Source organism: Ambystoma mexicanum, chromosome 8 (assembly GCF_040938575.1).
Source record: "Ambystoma mexicanum isolate Mex_15411 chromosome 8, UKY_AmexF1_1, whole genome shotgun sequence".
In the NCBI taxonomy this organism is placed as follows: domain Eukaryota; kingdom Metazoa; phylum Chordata; class Amphibia; order Caudata; family Ambystomatidae; genus Ambystoma; species Ambystoma mexicanum.
Window position 1 is genome coordinate 1,597,428,433 of NC_090929.1, and position 22,821 is coordinate 1,597,451,253.

General features: G+C 43.7%; 1 protein-coding gene across 1 annotated transcript in view; it reads left to right on the plus strand.

The window, feature by feature from the left end:
* ACSL5 (acyl-CoA synthetase long chain family member 5) overlaps positions 1–22,821 on the plus strand; it is a 142,755-nt gene that overhangs the window by 77,453 nt on the left and 42,481 nt on the right. The window contains exons 14-16 of the mRNA XM_069611790.1: positions 12,823–12,895; positions 16,147–16,235; positions 16,333–16,449. Of these exons, the coding sequence (XP_069467891.1) occupies positions 12,823–12,895; positions 16,147–16,235; positions 16,333–16,449 (279 nt within the window). The remainder of the gene's footprint in view (positions 1–12,822; positions 12,896–16,146; positions 16,236–16,332; positions 16,450–22,821) is intronic.

The window sequence follows — 22,821 nt, forward strand, 5'->3', positions numbered from 1 at the left end:
AACTTCTTCCTATTCACCTGCCGTGTTCAACGGCAGGCTACGGTTGGCGGATATGGCTTGGTTGTCCAACCGCACCGGTCCACCCCTTCACAGTCTATGCCACCACCAGGACGGTTCCACTCCATCAATGCACAGTAGCTCAATCGATAGGTTGAACGGGCTTCTGGTATCTGTGGTCCGTCCTCCTTCCTTTCAGACTGCTTCACGGGAGATACACGCTGTCTGTCTTGCACAGTAACTTCACGCTGTCGTCTTGAACTCCTCGGGTGGATTTGCCTTCTGACCATCTGAGCCTTCTCTCGGCCTCTCCACTGCACTTCATTCTCTGCTAATGAGATCTTTGTTTCCGCCTCGTGCTTTCTCTCTACTACCTCGCCACCTCACTGTGTCGAAGTCCTATTGACCTTCAAGACTTTCTCCCCAAGTCTTGTTCACCAGCTCTTTCTTCTTCTTTCAACACTGAGCTCAACACCTTTCTCTCGTCTCCGCATATCAATCACCTTGTCCTCCTTTGCTGTTTGATATGAATAGCGGGGCCACCCTGGCTTAACGTCAGTCAATTGACCACAGCTGGTCGAACACTTTTCATGCTTGACCGTAGCATTCTTAAGTTCTTCTTCGTCCCTGTATTTTTCGTATAAAGACTATCTGACACGTTAGAATAGCACATGGTTTCAGAGTTTATGATATGCAAAGGAGGTTTGGGAGATGTCATTACCCTAGGGGTTTGGGATTTAAAGGACTGTTTCCCAGACGTACGTCTTTATATCCAGGAAGGGGGTCCATCCCCATGAGGTCCCCCCACATGTTGCCTACCCTAGGGGGACTTTTTCTTAGCAGCCTCACCTCCTTAGCCTCATGGAAAGGGGCTCCCCTCCTGAAGGATTGTCACAACGGGCACAGCATAGCCTCATGTATTGATGGCCCTGCTCTGTTGTATGGTTGCCCAATTTCAGGAGGTATTTGTCTTCCATCATGCTGCCCCTTTACTTGCCCGCATGTAAGAGTTCTTTCCGTCTCCTTTTCACTCCCTGTCCAACTCTGGAACAGGATGATGTAAGAATTTAGTAAACTTTGGCCCTCTAGATTATTTGTATTACAACTCCTTTCATCCCTAACCAGCATAGTCAATAGGCATATATCATGGGAATTGTAGTTCAAAACATCTGGAGAGTGTGAAGGCATCATGAATTAGACACAGACAACTCACTGGAGGTTTGGGGTACAAACCTGTAATGAAGAAGTTTGGAATAAGGCATATCTTGCCCTAAGCTAAGGTAAGAGTTCCCTACCAAAATAAAACTGAGGATAGTCTGTGTCAGGAAGTCCGAAGCAAATGTTTGTCTGTGTCCAAAACCTATACTTGCCCTCTCGTCTATTTGCATACAATGTGTAGGGATGTCAGCCTCAAAATGATAAGTCTTCAAATAAATGTTCTGACCTTTGTCCAGCTCTTTGTCAAATGTTTTCCCTTGTCCAATATTCAAATAATTCACCATAGAATAGGGGGATCCCTTGCCAATGCTTGCGCAGTTCCTTTATGGCTCTTGCCAATGCTTGCGCAGTTCCTTTATGGCTCTTGCCAATGCTTGCGCAGTTCCTTTATGGCTCTTGCCAATGCTTGCGCAGTTCCTTTATGGCCCTTGCCAATGCTTGCGCAGTTCCTTTATGGCTCTTGCCAATGCTTGCGCAGTTCCTTTATGGCTCTTGCCAATGCTTGCGCAGTTCCTTTATGGCTCTTGCCAGTGCTTGCGCAGTTCCTTTATGGCCCTTGCCAATGCTTGCGCAGTTCCTTTATGGCTCTTGCCAATGCTTGCGCAGTTCCTTTATGGCTCTTGCCAATGCTTGCGCAGTTCCTTTATGGCCCTTGCCAATGCTTGTTCTCTTAATCTTGCACAGTTCCTTTTAATCCTGTGATTCCACAAAAACACCTTTCATTCATAACGGAATTCCACCGTGCTTGCTTTCAGTCAGGTCGGTATTCAAACTTCAAAGTGTTTGCTTTCTTGTAAATTGGTATTCAATATGCTTTGTTTCATCAAAATGCTTGCTTTCCTCTAAAGCGTTATTCAATATACTTACTTTCATCAAAATGCTTGCTCTCCTTTAAAGCGGTATTCAATATACTTGTTTTCATCAAAATGCTTGCTTTCATTTAACTCTGAGCTTTCATTCAATTTCTTATCAATCTTACATGCTCGCCTACTGTCCAGGTGTTCCCTTTCTCTAGGCTGACTCACCAGTCGGCGCTTGCGGCATTCTTCAAGACTTCCAGCTGTCACAAACTCTCTCTCTCGTGCAGCTCCTTGAATAGACTGTGCAGCGGCTCTCTGTGGCTTTGCTCCACCAATGATGCGTATCTTGCAGTGCTGGTCTCACTCCGTGGCTTCTCCTGCTTATGCTGGTTCCTCTTCATTGCTCTGCCACTGGCATCCAGCCTTCTTCAGCTGCGCTTCCCGCTGCATATACTATGCATCTTCTCTGGTCCCTCGAGCACTCCATCTGCCACGCCATTTCCCGGGGGGAGATCTGCTTTCGAACAGCAGACCTGCAACCTGCTTCCACAGCTGACCTCATATTCTTCCATTTTCCTGCTTTTAAACCTCCCACCAGGCTGATTGGTCAGAAAAAGACTAGACCACTCATTGTTAGTTTGGGAGTTCTGTGTTACTCTTAGTTGCCCCCTCCTCGTCCCAGTACCTAACTGGTGTTTGTATATCAATAAAGAGAGGCTGTGTGTCTCTAGTTGGTCCCTTCCTTGTGCCAGTATATAACTGGTGTATTGGTGTATTTTAGGGAATGATTTAAAGGAAGTCGGGAAGGGATTGACAACAGCCTATAAAGGCTTGGGGGACATTGGGGATACCATGCCTCACCTAAGGGTGCCTCACCCCCAGTCCCCAAGTCTGAGTCCAGTCAGCTGATCCTCCCTCGCATATCCACCCCCAGGGTCAGGATCCGATAGCAACAGCCTTTCATTGGACACCTGGGAGGAGGATAATGGGGGGTGGAAAGAAGTGAGGATGCCCTCAGATTCCTCACAAGAGCCAAAAGTTGGAGGCCGCTCCAGTAGACCATCAAATCAAAAGCTTTCCCTCTCAGGCTTTACCTTTTTGAAGTCAGCTCCCTATCCTATTGCACCAAGTCCCGAATTTCCTGCCTTTTAGTAAATTTTTGAAAATATGACTATGGGTCTAAGCTTATGGGTAACTTAATCTTCACTACCCATAACTGGTATGTGGGGTCATTGTCTGTATTTTGTTAAGCTATGTTATGTTGATTCATACAACGCACTGCTACCATTTGCTCACATGGCTCTGTAAGAGAGTGGATGGAGTAGGTTAGTGAGGGAAGAGGGATAGAATAGAGGTTGTGTTATTGTGTTGGTGTTTACAGAACCATTTGGTTCATAATTAAATTATATGTTTTATTGTTGAATTACTTTTATGAATTGTACTTTTTATATTTAGGCTATTTGACAAATATGTGTACAGATATTTGATGCATTTTTAGGATAGGTTCACTTTAAATACAACATTTTAAAGAAATACAATATACAAAGGCTTGCAATGCCTGCTGTCCTCACTCCTTCATACGCTGAATTAGACATTATGTCGTGGGGGTTTACTGTGTTTCTTACGGTTTGAGGCCTCTTATAGGTGAATAGTCTCAAAGTAGACACTACAGCTTACTTGATGAAAAACAGAAGAGAGCGTTGATAGTGAGGGCCTTACCCATAATGGTGAGAATGGTTTGCAAGTCAGATTATACCCATTATTGTATACATTACAGACGAGAGCATTCACATTATAAAAGAATCACTCAGTCTTGTTGGTTACAGAGTGGAAACTGTGGGCAAACCCGTTTCCATCCAATATAATGGTTGTTGATTTCACCCGCGCCCACCTTCTCCGCCTCTGTTGGCGTCGCTGTTTCTGCCTTTGTGTGCTGGAGTATCAGGTTGAGCCTGTGTGATCCATCCAACTGCGCGTGTCTCTCTGCCAGCCTGCATCACCCCTCCAGCGCCGCCTGTCTGTGTACCTACACGTGATCTGGCAGCTAGTGGTGAAAGTGTGCACTTGCAGGTGATTGCCACAGACATCCTTATCATTTTACATATGTACTATGTATCCGAAGTATGGTCAATCCTGGCTATGTTTCTTCTACCATGTTAGCATTTTATTTCAACATTGTCGGGTTTGTGGCCATGTGTGCAAGGAATTGGTTTACACAGACATGCACAAGACCACAGGTAGTTGTGTGAGTGGCCCCTCATCTGAAGTATTTTCTTTATCTCAGAAATGTATCTTCAAAATGTTCATTCAGCCATTTTTTATTTGCTTGTGTATAATATGGATTTTACAATACACAACCTTTAAACAATATACCAATTAAAAGAAGCAACAGAGAAAACAAATTTAACATTATATACAAAAAGTAAATTACTATAAAACGAGCAATATTAAAATGTAACAAATGCAAAAGACATTGCAATTAATCGATAACAATTAAGAGTTAATTTGTATTCTTTGTTTAACCAATTAGTATAATTCTACACATCAGCTGACTTAACCCAGCCCACCGTTAAATTGAGTGTGCGCTCTACGTTCCAGATGAGCAACTCCTTCCAAAATCAATGATGTGTGATGGCCATTCAAAAGGTGCAGCCACAATTCCTCCATCTGGAGTATGGTCACATTTCCCACTAGCCTTTCCACAAACATCTTATGATCATGATTTAGGTGCAGCACTCCACAAGTGGATTATGCATGGTTTCTAAATGTACATCCTCTCTACAAACCCTACAGTGCCATGGCCAGAGAGCGGTCCTCTCTACAAACCCTACAGTGCCATGGCCAGAGAGCGGGCCTCTCTACAAACCCTACAGTGCCGTGGCCACAGAGAGCCCTTACACAAGCTTCTTAATACTATATGAGTCACAAGTGTATTACATCTGAGAAGAAGCATTAGTTTGATAGAGGGTGCAAAAAAGGATCAACTCCAGATATTAATATGAAAAAGTATGTGAATGGACCAGATAACGAAAGTAGGCAAATCATATAAGAACATGGCGAGGGCAAAGTAGGAAGCCTTTATTGTGAATTGCTGGCTTAAATTAGAGTCTTCTCCAAAAGAACAGTACCCGAAACTATTCTGGAAATGTATAGTGCATGAAATGGGCACCTCCGAGCAATACACTGAAGTCAAAATCCCTGAGTTAATCATCTGCAAATGCAGTAGCCAAAGTAGGTCAGAAACACAACAATAAAATGGGGTATTTAGAACAATGGCAACTGAATGGGCATCTTTAAGTGCAGGTTTTGTTGGACTGTTTTCTTCCTTCCCAATGGCTATCAAAATACACAACTTATATGGGACACTGGATACAGGCCAGTATTAACCAGAATCAAAAAGGTCCCTCAGGGGTATTCCATCAAGCGTTTAATGGCAACGTCTGGCAGCTTTGTTAACATGGCCTAGTGAGAACATTTGGACATGAAAAGAAATCCAAGCCCGTGGAGACCCTGACCCAGGAATCAGAAGCCTTGGGTTGGGCAGACCTCATCATGAAAGCCTGTAGACATTAAACTAACAGAAATCTAAAGTTCAGAAGACACAAGGAAAGTGAAACAAAACCCTAGGACATCCTTCTACCCTCAACCTCATGTGTGCTCTCTGGTGAATCAGCAGCAAAGGAGAGCTCTTTCCCTAGCAAGGGCTGTAACCCTCATGCCGCCTGGTGGCTTTTTGGCAAAAGAAAACCAACAGCCACACACACCTTCAAAAATGAACCTGATCAGAATGGAAGCCTATGGCCTTTTCTCCCACTCTGGCCAGGATCCGACAAAAGCAGAAACAAGAAACGACTTTGTATCCTGAGGAGACAGTGAATCCAAGGCTCTCATTTCCCAGTGATCTTCCTCCTAGCGAACAACCAGGAGCTCTAGAATTCCCACCCCAGTATGCAAAAGGAGGGGAGCCTGAATCAGTCAATTGACCCCCTAAAGATTACCTCCTTAAAATGTCCCCAAGAACACATTAAGGAATCTCAGGGAAGAAGCTTGAAACATGAATCCCTGATGACAGCAATCTTCTGACCCCAAAGGCCTGTTACTGTATGACCTCTACAGAGGAGACAGTGGGAAAAAACTGAGGGTGAGCTGTTGAGAATCAAAGGAAACCTGCAGCTCAAGGGCCTTGTGGCAACCTATATCCCTAATGGGGCCCTCAATCTGGCCTCCTGAATAGACAATGGCTCCAGCCTGGCTTTAAAGGAACTGCAACTGACAGTCTGATATGAAAAAGAGAATATCGGTCAAGCCAGTTGTGGAGAACTTAAATGTTCATAGCTCGTGTGATTTGATCTAGAGTGCATGCATTCCCAAAGTAAGACAGTGAGCATGCTCCACAGCTCATGGTGTGGAGTGCTCATTCTCTGTCCTCTAGGTACACTCTACTCTCCTGTTCTCACCAACTTCTTACTGGGATGTTGTGTGGGGGCAGAATTAGAGCAGGAAAGGGCCTTAATGGAGACACTACACCTGTGGGATTTATTAAGGAGTGTAATCCATAACAAAGTCTTTGAGTCTCTTTGGAAGTCTCTTTGCTCTCAGGGGTCTTGATCCATGTTCTTGACGGCTGCTCTTGGGAGATTGGGTTTCCTCGCGTTTACTGCCTGTCTATTCAGTTGCGTGCCAGCTTTCTTCCTCCCAAAATTCATCATTTCTTTGTGTCGGTGATACCTCGCCTGGGTTTTCATCATTGTCTTGAGTTCGTTTTTCCTCTTGCTAGTTCTCATGCCTTTAGTGGTTCTCTCTTACCCAGTGTTATTCATTGCATGTGTTAAGTGTTTCCATCTGTCAACATAATGCATGTCTCTTGGGCATTGGAGTCTTTTATTCCTTGTGTCTATCCTCGTGGGGTAGCTTTATCCTTAGTCAGTATGATATTTGCAGGTTGTGAGCAACTGTTGATCTTCTGATGTTGTGCAGTTCTTTCAACTCTTGTGGATATGCCTTACTTGCTGTTATATTCGTTACATTCAGTTGGACCTTGTTGTGTTTACTTTGTTTGGTATTCCACCTGGTTTAGCGGGCTGTACTCATAGGTCTTCTGTACATTAGGGAGAACGGTGAGGCACTAGTTCCTCTGTGAGATGTGACTCTGTGTGCCTCAATGGCTTTGTGGACTTCATCTGTGTAGTTCAGTCCTCCTGCTACTGCCTCTTCAAATATACATTTTATATATCTATTGGTCCTTTTGTCATGCCCATTTCCTTGTGGATGGTAAAGGCCTGATCAATAGTCTCTCCGTGGATGTGAATTATACAACGTTATCTGTGACAATGGTGGCAAGGTTTCCTTCTCTTCAAACAATCTAATTGAAGAGGTTAATGGTGGTTTTGTTAGTGATGTTTTCCAGGCACTTCATCTCGATCCATTTGTGTTAGTGGTCCACCACCACCATGTCATATCTTTCTCATGGTGGCATATAGTAATGGGGCTGAAGAAATCAACTCTCACTTTGTGGCATGTCTTGGGATCCTATTTTATCGACTGCAGTGTCACTGCTGATGTTGTTAGTCTTTTACTGCTGACTGTGCATTTGTGGCATTTTTCTATCTGCCTCTCAATGTCGGCGTCTGTCCGTGGGCTCCAGTACCTTTCTCTAATTCATGGCCCAAATATATGACTCTTCCTCTTAGTTCAGCTCGGGGGCTGCGGGTTGAATTCCTCATTAGTGGACCTTGAAGCTGTATTTTTGCAGACCCTTTCCAGTACCATTGCAGGTCTGGCCATGGATTCCTCTGTTCTAGCCAGGCTTTGAGACTTGTCTTATTGGGTATTTTCTTATTGATTTTGAGGAATGGTTCCTTTTCTACAGCCCTCTAAGTCTTTCAGCAATGACACAATACATGATATGATTGGTGATAACGTGCTAAATACCCAGAGGTTTCTAAGCGTGGACTCGGGGATCGAACCTGTGTTGCTCCATGTCGTCTTGCTTCCTGGCTATCCGCCCGAGACATCCATCTTTACAGAACATTTCTTCACTGTTGAAGTTTACTGTTAGGCGAGACAGGGCATCTGCTTGGGAATTTTACCAGCTTGGGATGGGTTTCATGGCATAATTGAATTTGTTATGCTAGCCTTGTCAAGTGGGGTATTTACATTCATGGGTTTCTTGACCCCTAGGAGGTTGTTAGCCTATGCAAGGCTTGAATTTTCAGCCCCATCAATTCTGACGTAAATGCATTGCTGCCTATATGCAAGCCAACATGTTGTGCTCAATGACCGAATAGAGTTTAGTGGCTTCAGTGAGAGCCGTGGATGATAATGCTATAGGGCTCATGTCGCTGTGCTTCATTTACATGAGTGTTGCGCCGAGGACGTACATGCTTGCATCTTTGGCTAGTACTGCTTCCCTATGTCGAATGGGCAGGTGCAGGGAGAGTTTGGTTTGTTGGTCTTGATCTTGTTGAAAGCTGGTTTGCCCTGCTCTGTCCATATGTAGTGTTCACCTTTTCTTAGTAAAATGTGTAGGCATTCTTTTTTGGTCTAGAGATTTGCAACAAATTTGGTGACTAGGGCCAGGAGTATAGCTCAGGGGCAATGCGCTCGCCTTGGAAGCAAGACAACACGAAGCAACACAGGTTCGATCCTTGGGTCCGTGCTTAGAAACCTCTGGGTATGGAGCGCGTTATAAATAACCAATTACAATAGTGTTGTGCCAAATCCATGAAAGATTTTCGTTGGTCCTTGTCATAGGGCTCATGAGTGCCTTGGATACTTCCGACTGAGATTTCTGTGGGTTCTATTCCTGCTGCTGAGATGGAGTTACCCAGAAAATCAAATCCAATATGTGTTTGCAGGAACTCACATTTCTCTTTTCCGAATAGAATTCTCATGTTTCCATTCCTGAAAGTACTTCATCAAGTACTCTGTTGTGTTTTTTCTCGTCGCTACTGTACACTGGAATGTCGTCCTGAAAATGTGTGACTTTGGCCGTCCCTTTCAGTGTGTTCACTAGGATGCATTGGAATACTTAGGCCACTGAGCAGAGCCCGAACGGCATTCAAGTATATTGCAACACATTGAATGGGGTTAAGTATAGTGTTAGGTGTTTGGAATGCAGGTGTAACAATACAACGTGTATATGTTATGTTATGTTATGTTATGTTATGTTATGTTATGTTATGTTACGGGAATTTCTTAAGTGCATGGCCACCCAAAGGTATCTTGGCACTAGAGAGCCGGGCAAGCATCCACAACAATGAGCCCAGTTCATCTATGTTTGTAAGCGGAAATAACCACAAATTACCTCTTAGTTGGGGCTGCCTAGGTCCACGCAAAGTCTGAGTTTTTGACACATGTGTTTCCTTGTAATGACAATGGGAGTTAAGCGTTCAGTGGCTTCTACTGCTTTTATGAGGCACATCCTGTAAGTGGTTGTTTGAGTACTTCCTTTGCTGTTTCTGGTACCAGACCCACATTTTCTTAAATGGGTATTGTCCTTTTTTTAAACTTTATTTTGTACATGTAGTCTTTTGGGGTTGCTATTGGCAGATCACACAACTGGTGGTGCCTGTTGAGTATGTCCTCTAGAATATTTTGTTTTATGGGCATCAGATTTTCCGCACCATTGTGTTCCAGGTTTAGGGCAGGTTTTCCTTGGCAACCTAAGAAGAATCTTCCTTGGTCATCACGTACACATTTTTGAGGTTGTTCTGTCCATGAGTTTTGGTGTGCTTCTCAAGTATCCCAGTATTGTAATTTTCTACCACCGTATGTGCTGATTGATTGTGTGTGTTTTCTGGGCTCCCCAGATCTTTGTAGTTCTCTTCAGGTATTATGGTGAGGTCTGAGTCAGCCATTATCTTGCACTCTTTCCTATTGATTTCTGCGGTGCATATGTGCATGGTGCATTTGCGTTTTCCTTTCAGGCTTAGGAATTCAGTGTGGTGGTGATTTGTCACTTCCATCAGTTTGAGTGCTACTGCTTCCTGCATCTTCACGGTTCAACTCCTCTGGCCCTCTTTGGCCAAGTGTCCCATTTTCCGGCAGTTTGCACATGTGTTGCCTCTGTCTGGACCTTCCCTCCACCATGTGACCTCTATGACGATCCTGGAGCAGTAGAGTTCTATTTTTTCCTGAGTGTGGCTCCTTCGCCAAAGGTTTCCTTCTTTCTTCATTTACTTTTGGGATCTGTGTTTATTTTGTCGGATCTTATATGGGTTTTGTGTCTAGGGGTCGTCTTGGTGAATAACGTCCTGGGATCGCCATTTTAAGGTGACTATGTAAAATAATACAGAAAAGTTGTACTTGATTACCACCTGCTGGGTCGTCGAAACGAAATGATCGACATGAAAACAAAAAAAAGTTTTCTGATGTTTATTTTTAAAGGTTTTCCATAGAATAACCCACCCCATCTGAACTTCTCTTCTCTTGCTGTTCCCCTTTCCTATCCCTGTCCCCCCTCCTCGACCTCCACGGAAACACCACCACCCTCTCCCCCTGCCCTTATCTCACCCCATGTGTTCCTGCCTCCCCCCGCTACCGGCACCTACCACACCACTGAGTTTACCCTCCTTTCCCCCCCCATCCTAATCTGGTCGATCAGGCTGATAGGTCATCCGACTTTACCAGTCGAACGCTCTAGCCCGGAACCCAGTTAATGATGACCAGATTGAGCCAACTACCAGATTTGGGGGGGGGGTCGATCAGGTGACCCAATACCCTTCTTTGCTCTTCTTTCCTGTGAAATGTTGCTTTTTCTGCACTTTCCGCATTCACACTTACTTCATGTAGTGTTGGCTTCGTGGTTTGTGGTAGTTTTTCCTGTATTTTGATTCCACAGCACCCTACTACTAACAGATCTCTCAGTGCTGTTATCTAGTCATCCACGTTCTCCAATGGGTTTTGGTTGCAGTGGTCAAATCATAGAGGGCACCTGAGAATGATACCTTTCAGGTAGAATTGTTTGGCCAACCTTTGCCTTGCCTTTTTCGTCATGCCATCTTGTTGATTTCCTTTGGGTAGTTTTCTAAGCACTCTGTGGCCCATGATGCCCCGTGCGTCGATTGCGATTGCTCCTTTCCTGCTGGGCGCTTTGCCATGCAGTCCTCGAGCACTGAAGCACCAATGCTTTCCATTATTGCCACTGTATGGCTGGCATCTCTAGGGTAAGAAGGAACTCCAATATGGTGCCTTTTCTTAGACTTCTAGTGTGTGCACTACTTGTGATGGGTGTGCTCTTTCAGTCTTGCCAAGTGGGGCCTCCTATTAATCCTATTTGTGGTGTGACACCCCTTTAAGTAATGTGAGTCCCTGCCAGGGCTCGTGCTGATGTCACATGTCTGTGACCATGCGACTGTATTAATAAAGGGAGCACCCTGCATGCACGTGGGCAGACCTGCTGCAGACTCCAAGATGGAATGACTTGGCTCTGTGTCTCATTTCAGGCATGCCGGCCCACACCGTGTGAGCATGGGCCTACAGGCCATGGTGCTGTGGGGCCCTGTAGCCAGCATGGGAGCCAGGGGCCGCACAGGCTTGGCAGTGTTCGCCCCTTCCTCTCAACAAGCCCGGGTGACCCCCCCAGCAAACCTCCGAGGTGCTGTGCCTCCACCCAGGTGCTGCTGTCCCCAGCTCCAACGGGGCCAGCTCGAGTGGCCTCGCTAGCCCCCACAACGCCATCTACTCAACCCCACTGTCCAGAAATTAAATGTATATTCACAGAGTCTGTTATCGCATGTGATTTAATCTGAAGTACGTTTATTCATTGTTGATCTCTGCACTTCACTCTCGGCCCTCAGAGCGCCTTTTCCTGTCCTCTCGCGCTCACGTGGAAACGATGAGTGGGGTTGGGCTATGTGACGTAATCTTAAAGGAGACATTACAGCGATCCAAAAAAATAACAAAAGGAAACTATTGGTGCTACCTCACTTTACCTAACCCACTGAAAACCCCTTTCCTGTTCAAGCTCTCTCGTTCATCGTAACCTTTTCGGCCTCACCAAATCTATCCCCTTCATTAAATCCCCCCCCATATAATACTACCCTTCATCCCTTACTTTACCTCTTGCCTCCATGCATTGCTCATTATAAACCCAAGCCTTGACCCACACAGATAATTTTGCAGCCTAATCAAAGGTGACCCCTTTTTATTCTGTAATATGTGTTTGTTGTTTTTTTTGTGTATTTTTATATTTCATTTCTCAAAAGATGCTCAGGAACCGGAGAAAGTGCTAATAAATGTATTCATTCATTCATGCATTCATGGTTTTCTTTCCGGGAAGTTTATAGGAGGTGAACTGCAGCGTTCTAGTAGTTCGGGCGCACACATGTTCATAAATGTTTGGCAGGAAACACCCATGACGTGTTTCCTGGACGTGTTTCCTGCAAGGACAGTTACGAAAGGGAAAGGAATAAAGAGGTTGTGTTTCGACTTAACGTGGTGCCGTGGCGTTCTTTCCTGCAGCGTCCCGGGCGACCTTGGGTCCATGAGCTGGTCGCCGGTAACATTATATGAACAAGTACTGGGGATGTGAAGTTATAAAAGAGACATATTGCAGCCAGAAGCAACATGAGTAGACGATGTCCACAGAAAGGTGTCCACTCTCTCACACAGTAACACTGATAAGGCTTCTTTCAGGATTATTTTTCGTGAAGTCAATTAATTTAGGAAGGACTGGCTTCAGAACTATTTGGGACTTATGGAGAACGAGAGAGAAAGAGCGAAAAGACAGTGGGTGTATGTATTGTATACATGTAACCTTTCATGCTTTGAATTAGGTCAAATCATGCTTATTTTCTGACCACAGATATTTGAAGCCTACGGCCAAACGGAATGCGCAGCAGGGTGCACCTTCTCAACCCCTGGAGACTGGACAGCAGGTACAACTCAGCAGCAACCTGGTGAAAGAACCCCAAAAAAATGCATTAACAAGTCACATTCCCTCTGGGGTGTACAGGTGCTTTACACGGATTGTAACAGAACTGTCAAGCAACAAGTGCGCAGCTACCGCGTTCCAAACCACTATGATTCTAACCGGGCATTTGCAGGTTAAATGCAGATATTTAAATAAATCCACTGAGCTTCTTCATGATGATAATTCAGGGCGTTTTATTGCAATAAATCTGCCTGATTCAATTGGGCCAATGTGCGTCGAGCAAATTGAACCTTGCTGCACGTGCCAACCCACAAGATGAACACGTGCACCAGAGTCTTCCTTTAGGACACCAAACTGTTCTGATGAGTCACAAGTCAGGTAGGTATAGGCATACTAATGAAAGATCGGCCCATAACAGGAAGTAACTGCCAATGTTTCTACCTGTTGTAATACTCTACTTTAAGGACTCATTCTGGTCGGTCTGAACACAGGAAAAACACCCTCATTACGAGTCTGGCGTGTTGCCGCTGAACCCGTAACATTTTACCAGTGCTCGACTTCCCGGTGCCACCGGGGGATTACAAGTCCAGCGGCCCGGGAGGTTACGCGCCAGTAAAATGTTAGTGCCCACTCCCATAGAGTCTGGGGAGTGGGGACTCAGAAGCGCTGGCACAGTTTCTAACGGTGCTGACGCTTCTGTAAAGAGTCTGCCTACTGTGGGTGCAGTGCCTGGCAGGGTCAGACCTGTCGGGCGCAGCGGCCCCGGCAAGCCACTCCGGAAACAAGGATGCCGGTGATCTTACCGGCACCCTTGTTTCCGGCCCGGCAAACTTGTAATGAGGCCCATAGAAAGAGGTATTAAATTGTTTTTTCTGCATCCGTCCCATCCTCAGGAGATTTACTGGTCGGTGGGGGACTCGTTGTTTGCCCACCGGGTTTTCCACACCACGCACGACATCCACCCTCTTCTCAGTGGAATCAGCATTCTGAAGCTCCCGATCAAGCTAAAGTCCCTCCGGACCGGACCATGTTTTCTGGGACGTGTAGTTCAGAACAGCTGAACTACACGTCCCAGAAAACAGGCCTGGAGAAGCACCGACATATTGGAATGGATTATGTTGCCTGCAGCCATGTCTAGTAGAAACATCGCCTGGTGAACTTCTTTTGACAGTGCCCATGACATCTAATTTGACCACTGAGCTGGGGCACTTTTCTCAGAGTATGCCCTTTGGACAGGCCTTTGCCCAGACACCTATGCACCTCCAGGCCATCCAATATCACCAATGGATATGGCTTGCAGCCATGCTCAGTGGCCATTCTGCCCAAGGTAGGACCTTCAGCAATGCCCAGGCAACTCCCACGTGCCCATTTTGGATGGCACCCGCTGAACTTGCATTGGGTCCGGCCATGGGAATGCAAGATGCCACTTTTAAAAAATGTGCAACATGGGGTCCACAGGACCCCGTATCTAACCAAGAGTCGCAATCGTGGTCATTTAGAAATCTTTCCCGGGCCCCCAAACGGTCAGAAGGCTTGTCTTTCAACCAATCAGGTTGCCCCTTACTAGAATGTACTCACCTGACCCAGATCAATGAACGTAAAATGTCTGAAAACGTCCTCAAAAGCAGCCATGCCCGGATGTGAAGAGGGAAGCGAGCTCCGAATAAACATAATGGGATTTTGGCTACATTTGGTGAATAAAAAAAAAAAACAGGACGGATTTTCAGCAGACCAAGTGCAGATTGAAGATAAGATCATGTGATGGCTTTTCATGTAGGGTTGGTTTAGATCCATGGAGCAGTTTATAGTCTAGGGAGCTTTGCATGAAAACTCAAGTTTTAGGATGTCGCTCCCCTTAAAAATGGACCCTCCGCCAAACCGAATGAAACTTTACAAAATGAAGCGTGTTTGATCTGAAAATACAGTATAAACACAACTGGTAATCTGTTAAAGTGCATATTTCCCTTAACTTCACAATAAAATGGGCTGTTTTCCAAAAACAAAATGAATGAGCATGCGTTTCATGCACGATCACTATTTGTGTGCAATTTGAACACACTGTCTCCTTATGCATGGTGTGCTAGCAATCAGCAATGACTCTGACGAGAAGGATAAAAAAATTCTAAAAAAATTCTAAAAAAATGCACAAACGACATTCCTTGCCGGAATCCTTGCGGTACAGCCGCCAGGCTACTGGCAAATGTGGATACTGTTTCCGGCACCCAGTCTGGCGGCGTTGCCTCTGGATTACGGGTGCCGGAGTGACGGTGTAAATCCCCATTCATGGGGCCCAATTGGACTCCAAGCAGAGATTTGCCATCATTACCAAATTACCAATCAGGGCTTTTTTTGCCGGTAGGGCGCCTTAGCCGGAGCTCAGGCAGGCTCCCACCGGCAACCCTATAGTCGGCCGGTCCAGTAAAGTGGCAGTATCCACGAATACCGGCACTTTTTTACCGGCCCGGACGGGCCGACTTAGTATGAGGCCCATTGTTTGTATCACAAAATTATTGGTTTTATTCTATTTTAAGCTGTGGTAGGTACCTTTTTATTGTTTAACTACAGAAATACAAGTACATATGAAAATGCCAATAAAAGTGCAAACTTATTGCCTATTATTCACATAAACAAAGATACCATATTGCGATTTCACAACTCTACTAAAGCTAGATCGGTTGGCTTTGGCAATGCTTATTTTCGATTCCACAGAACTCAGAAATGTCTCTGGTCTTTGTTTAGGGCACATTTATTACATTATGCTGCCTTCATCATCTACTGATAATATCAATACAGTATTTGAAGCTCTATCAGAGTGGCAGCAAAAGCAGCCAATGAAAATGGCCCACACACGGATATCAGCAAATGACAATGCCAGGAACACTAGCAGGTAGATAGGAGATATCCCCCGCTCTAACCTGTTGCGACACTCTACTCCAATAGCTTTGGCAAAGTAGATGGTGTTAAAGCACCACCTAGGACTCAAAACTAAAAATGCACAGTACAAACAACAGTCCAATATTCACCGTTTTCTTCCCATTGAAGTTAGTAGCTCTCTGCACACATATTAGAATTCCCATTCCGTAATAGATGAAATATGTTCCTCCTGACCCTATCAAAGAAAACCTTGAGTAACTCCATGCGCCATTTTAAACCATCAAAATGGAAGACAACCCCATTCGGAATCTAAGCAGCACAGCACTCCTTCCTGTACAATCACACCCACTGTTACAAACGCTTTTATTTCTCTAATTTCAGGTCATGTGGGCGCACCGATTCCGTGCAACATTATCCGACTGGAAGATGTCACAGACATGAACTATTTTGCAGCCAACGGGGAAGGCGAGGTAGATACATGTGCATGTGGGTCTTGCGTGGCACCATAGGGTACCTGAGTCAATGGAGTACCGGAGTAAATGCGGCACTTTTCTCCTTCCCGCGCAGGTCTGCATTAAAGGGACCAATGTGTTTAAAGGCTACCTGAAGGACCCGGAGAAGACGGCGGAAGCTCTGGATGAAGACGGGTGGCTGCACACTGGGGACATCGGGAAATGGATGCCCGTAAGTTGGGTCATTTTTCAACACAAAGACAAGGAAAGGTCTTTCATGGCTGATGTTCTGTTCCTATTGAGTCAACTTAACAATGACAACTTTTCAAACGTACAATGTTGCCTTTGTATTTCCTTTGCTCTAACAACAGGTGCCAAAATCTAAAAACAAGAGGACGTTTTTCTTGGGTCAACCTGGATACCACTATCTTCTTTGTTTCTGCAGGAAGTATGGGCCCTTCTTCTGGAATGGCTTCTGCTTGGAGCATCAGACTTCATATCCTCAAGGTTGCCTCCATGCAAACTTAGGACCTGTATGGCGGCCTGATTTTTCAACTTCTACACTTTGTCTCCCGTATAGTTCGGAGTCGAGTACACATTAGCAAAAATCCATTGTGCCATTACCGGGGGTCTCACCAGCTTGGACCGGTGCCTCGTATGGAGGAATAGTAGAATCATACAAAGTCCAGGTAGCCACAAATTGTCACTGTGTTGACTTTGGGGATACGGTGACCACTGAGTAAACTATAGTGCCCATGTTTTTGGCCGTTGGCACAAGAACTGTTCCCTCTGGTATGGAAAATTCAAAAGGGGTAGTGTTTCTGGCTGATTTGACCAGTGAGCAGAACTTTGAGGATGTGGAGGACAGGCGCAATCATCAGTGGATAGATGTGATGTCGGCGTGTTTGCACCAGGCTTATCCAACTAAGGATGGATCTGTGTATTGTCTGCATGGAGCTGAAATTGTTTTAAGGGCACAAAGATGACCCTTGCAGAAAGACCAAATGATGGCAGTATTCCATGATTCCATGGATTCCTTTGATCGTTGAGCTGCAACTGCAATTCCGGGACCTCTGATCCCATCACTTAATCTCTTAAAGGGATAGTTCACTCTAAAATTGTATTGGCTCAAAAGATAGGCCATAATCAAAAATATATATAAAAAATATTTATAAAGAAATTTCCTATGTAAAATTTTGAGGAAATGAGGCTCAAAGTGTTTGCATGGGGGCATTTTGTGATTTGAAGCAGCCTACTCTGTTCCTGTTAAGCTCTGCTCTGGCAGCAATAATCAAGCAGCAAAAGCCCCTTAGTAGGAGCTTTTGATTACTGCAGCCAGAGCAGAGCTTAACATGGAGAGGAGGCTGCCTTCACTTTCATTTTACATTTTCTGTGCTCCCCAGGCCCAGGGAAGCACAGAAAACGTCAAATGAAAGGCAGAGCAATTATAAATACTTTGCCGGCTGCTGGCTGAGTTTTCCTAATTGCTGCGACTTTCTTTTCTAGATTCCTGTGCTCGGGAAACTAGAAAAGAAAGTTGCAGCAATTATGAATACTCTGCCTGATGCCAGCAAAGTATTTATAATTCCCTGGACTTGCCTACAAGAAAAGGCACAGCAATTATAAATACAATGCAGTTGTATTTATAAATAACTTTTTTTCTTTTCAAGTTTCCCAGGCTCCCCCAGCTCAGAGGAGCCCAGGAAACTTAAAAAGAAAACCTCGGAAATCGTAAATACAACAATACAACAGCATTGTATTTATGATTGCGGCGGCTTCAGCTTTGAGTCTCCCAGCAGGAGACTTAAAGCAAAAGCCACTGCAATCATAAATACGCTGTGGTTTTCTTTGTAAGTTTCCCGGGCTCCCCTGGCTTGGAGGAGCCCGGGAAACTTAAAAAGAAAACCTTGGAAATCATAAATACAACAATATTGTATTTATGATTGCGGCAGCTTCAGCTTTAAGTCTCCCAACTCCCCCGGGCCGGGGAGCCCGGGATACTCAAAGAAAAAAACACTGCAATCATAAATACAACACTGTTGTTGTATTTATAAATGCTGTGGTTTTCTTTTTAAGTTTTCTCGGGCTCCCTCGGCTCGTAGGAGCCCGGGAAACTTAAAAAGAAAACCTTGGCACTGCAATCATAAATACAACAATGCTGTATTTATAATTGCAGTGAATATCTAAAATAAAACATATAAAGCACTTACCAACAGACAGGATCCTGACTGCATTCTCTGCTCTCCGGCAATAATGAAGCAAAAGCCACTTACTGGTAGCTGTAGCTGGCTCCCTTTTGCTTCATTATTGCAGAGAGGGCAGAGCTTAACACAAGCACAGGAGGCTCGTCAATTTCACGAAATGGATGCCTCCTAGTGATTGCAAATGAAGAAACAAGGCAACTCTGCCTTATTAAAACTGGCGCATCTCAGTTGGCCCTTCTATAGGGCTGCAAATTTTCGAAAGATTCGATTCCTTCTTCAATATCTTATTGCAATCAAAATATGAACAGTCAAATATATCTATGTACTTTTAGACAGGAATGTTTATTCACATTCTCATGTATTGATTCACATTGCACTGTGTTGGGCGATCAAATTTTGCCTTCAATATACATTCTGCCAATGCATTTCGGTTTAAACCTTCGTCAGGGCTGTATAAAGGCACTTGATTACGTCATCAAGCTAGTCATAATTATGTATTCATGAATTTAAATACACTTTACGGTTTAAATACAATATATTTACAAATTCACACATACCATTTGGATTGTCCCACGTATATGCAATAGTTCCGCCAAATGAAAAATAAACAACCAACAAAAAGCCATTTAGTTTCAGCATTATAGGTTTTGTATGCATTGATTTTTAGGACAGAAATCAGTCCTACCTGATCGCTTTAAAGGCGTTTTCTCTCTAGTTTCACAGTTGTGTGTGTTTCAATGCGTCACCAGGCGCATATGACCATCGTCTCTCTGTTAAAGAGATAGGCGGTTTAGACAGCCATTCTAATGTTATTATGTCTACTGTAGAGCGCGGCGAGTGTTCGCCGATGCTTACCTGGAGTTCCAGCGTTGTCCTGCGGTCTGTAGAGAGACGTGTGCGCGCAGGCGCCTGTGTGTTTCATTTAAATGTTGTCATGGAGACCGTACGAGGCGCTGTGGTCCAACCGGGTTGCCGGAGCACGTACGCCTCGCGCCCCACCCCCGGGTAATTACCCTGGGGCGGGGATGTCTCCATGGAAACCTCTGTTCCACTATATGTAATAGGTCAAGCTGTCAATGCCTGTGTTTAACTCAATTACGGATAACTAGACATACTATTTGTACGGTGCATTACGTATATGTCATAAAATATGTGCTATACTATTATTCATTTGTAGGTGCAAGCAGCAATCTTTCACCCAGGGTGATTTCTAAACAATTAAAGCATGCAATGATTTATTCAAAAAGGGTATAAATGTTAATCCAAGTGTCTAGATAAATCGGTCTCATGCACCAATGCCTGAAGTTCATCTGAGGTTATCCTGCGTCTGTAAGTATATATGCAAAATCGGAAATTCTAGATTACAAAAAACACATATAGTTAATCTCTTCATTCATTCCTTTAGGCATTAGAGAACTCAAACGGTCAATCCAGAAGGTTTCTCGTTGATCCATTGTTTTTTGGAAGTTTTCATGTGGATCTCTCTTTTCCACTATCTCTAGGATAGCAAAACGTATTTGTGCCAAGTTATGTTTCTTGTCTTGCCAATGCCTGGCCACAGCCGAGGTTTTGTTATTATTACGTATACAAGATCTGTGCTCATTCCATCTTGTTTTAGCTGTTCTCACAGTTTGGCCAACGTAATGTAAACCACAGGGACATTTTATAGTGTATATCACGTTTTCAGAGTCACATGTCCCGAAACTTCTTAATTTTATAGTTTCTCCTGTATACGGATGCCTCAAGGTATCCCCTTTCATTATGTAGCCACAGTTGTTACAATTCAGGCAGGGAAAGGTACCACATCTTTTCGTAGTTTTCTTTTTGTGTGCTGGTTTGGTTTTTACCAATTTATCCTTAAGATTATGGCTTCGTTGATATGCAAATACCGGGACGTCTTTAAATAGGTGTTCTACTCGATGGTCACAGGTCATTGTGTTCCAATGTTTTTTAATGATTGTCTTGATGCGGTTACTCTGTCTTGAGTATTTTGATACAAACACTAAGGGAGATTCATCATCCTTTTTGATTCTTGTTTTCAATAGGTCTCCCCTTGTCTGTGTCGCCATGCGCATTTCTGCTGCCGATACTTCTTCTTGCTTATAACCACGGTCAAGGAATTTCTTTCCCATTTCTTTGATCTCCTTTTCGTACTCTATTGGATCGCTCACCAACCTTTTCACACGGAGCATCTGACTGTATGGTAGATTTTTAATGAGGCTTGGTTGGTGAAAGCTTAGTCGTTGAAGTAAATTGTTCCGATCTGTGGATTTACGAAAAATGGTGGTCTGATATCCTGTATTCGTTATTCTGATTTCTACATCCAAGAAATGTATGTTTTCACGAGAGTATTCATGTGTAAACTGTATTCTTCTGTCTATGCCATTGAGGTAATCAAAAAATTCAAGTAGTTCCGGTTCGCTACCTTTCCATATTCCGAATATGTCGTCAATGTATCTTATCCAAATCCCTAGCTGTTGTTGCCACCGTTGGTTAAGTAGAACATTTTCAGTTTCAAATTTGTGCATGAATGAATTAGCGTAAGAAGGAGCCATGGTAGCTCCCATGGCTGTGCCAGCTACCTGTAGGTAGTAATTATCTTCGTATCTAAAGTACGAGTTGTTGCCAATGAACTCTAAGAGTGCCATTATGAATTCTTTTTGTGCTCCTATTTCATCCGCTTTCAGAAGAATCCACTCAACTGCTTCATTTCCTAGATCGTGTGGGATGGACGTGTATAAGCTTTTAACATCAATTGTGAAGCAAATGTTTCCAGAGTCAAATGGTGTTGAGTTTAGATGTTGCAAGAAATGGGTGGAGTCTCTGATATATGTACTCGTTTTTTGTATAAGGGGTTGTAGGAAGTAGTCCACATATTTACCAAGGGGTTCTAGGATGCTGTTTATCCCTGCAACGATAGGTCTGCCTGGTGGTTTTACTAAATCCTTGTGCACCTTTGGGAGAGTGTAGAAATGTGGTATCCGAGGATATGAGTTTGTCAAGAATTTTTTTGTATGATGGTTTATCCATGCCAGTTCCTCTGCTTTATCCAGAAGAATTCCCAAGTTCTGTCTAATTTCTGCTGTTGGGTCATTAGCTAGTTGTGCATAGGTGTTGCTATCTCTGAGTTGTCCCTCGTATTCAGCAGTACTAGACCACCACCTTTGTCTGCAGCTCTTATTGTAACGTTTGGATCTCCAAATAGGTCTTGTATGAGTTTTAATTCATGTGGTTTCATATTGCGTCTAGTTTTAGGTTTGAAATGTAATTTTTCAAAATCTCTCGTTACTTGTTTTTGAAAAATATCTATTGATGGAACACTAATTGGAGGAATAAAGGTGCTTTTACTTCTGAACTCTTTCAGATCTTCTTTTTCCCTTATGTCTTCAATTTCTAATTCCTCAAAGAATACTTTTAACTTCATTTTCCTAATAAGTTTATACAGTTCAATTTTAGATTCAAATAAAGTGCTGTCATATGTTGGCACAAAGTTTAGGCCTTTTTGTAGTGTCTGAAGTTCTTGGGTTGTCAATATCCTTGTTGACAAGTTTATCACGATGTTTTCTTTTGTTGTAACCTTGTGTTCGGTTTTCCTCTTTGTCTTTCTCTTCCCCCTTCTTGTTCGCCTCTGCCTATCTCTAAAAAAGATGTTCTTCCTCTTGTTGAGGCTTCTGAGGGTCTTGTGTTCCCTGAGGTTGTTGGCAAATTCTCTTCTTCTATGTTAGTAGACTCTCTTTCTGTGTCTGTTCCTGAGCTGGACGTTTCGCTAATGTTCGTAGGTTTTGGTTTTCTTATTGGAGGACCATATTTGTCCATCCAGGTATAGACTTCATCCTTTAAATAATCGTATGTATCTCTTTTGAATTTTCGAATCTTTTTTGTTTCAAGTTCTGCCTTATATTCGGCTAGTTTGCTATTTATTTCTTCCAAGATTATGTCAACCTCTTCCCTATTTAATGTTGCCACAAGTCAATACATGAGAATGTGAATAAACATTCCTGTCTAAAAGTACATAGATATATTTGACTGTTCATATTTTGATTGCAATAAGATATTGAAGAAGGAATCGAATCTTTCGAAAATTTGCAGCCCTATAGAAGGGCCAACTGAGATGCGCCAGTTTTAATAAGGCAGAGTTGCCTTGTTTCTTCATTTGCAGTTTATTAAGGTCCGGGTGCTATAGGACTAGATTTAAACTGGCAGCTCCAATTTTACCTGACATTGAAGGTGAATTATATATATAATTTGAACAAGGAAAGAAAGAGAAGAAAATAACTTGTGGTGCCCGCCTCTCCGATATTTCTGCCTCCTAGTGATTGACATTTTTGCGTTTGAGCCTGATTTGCTCAAAATTATACGTAGGAACTTTTATTTAAAATATTTTATATATATATTTTTGA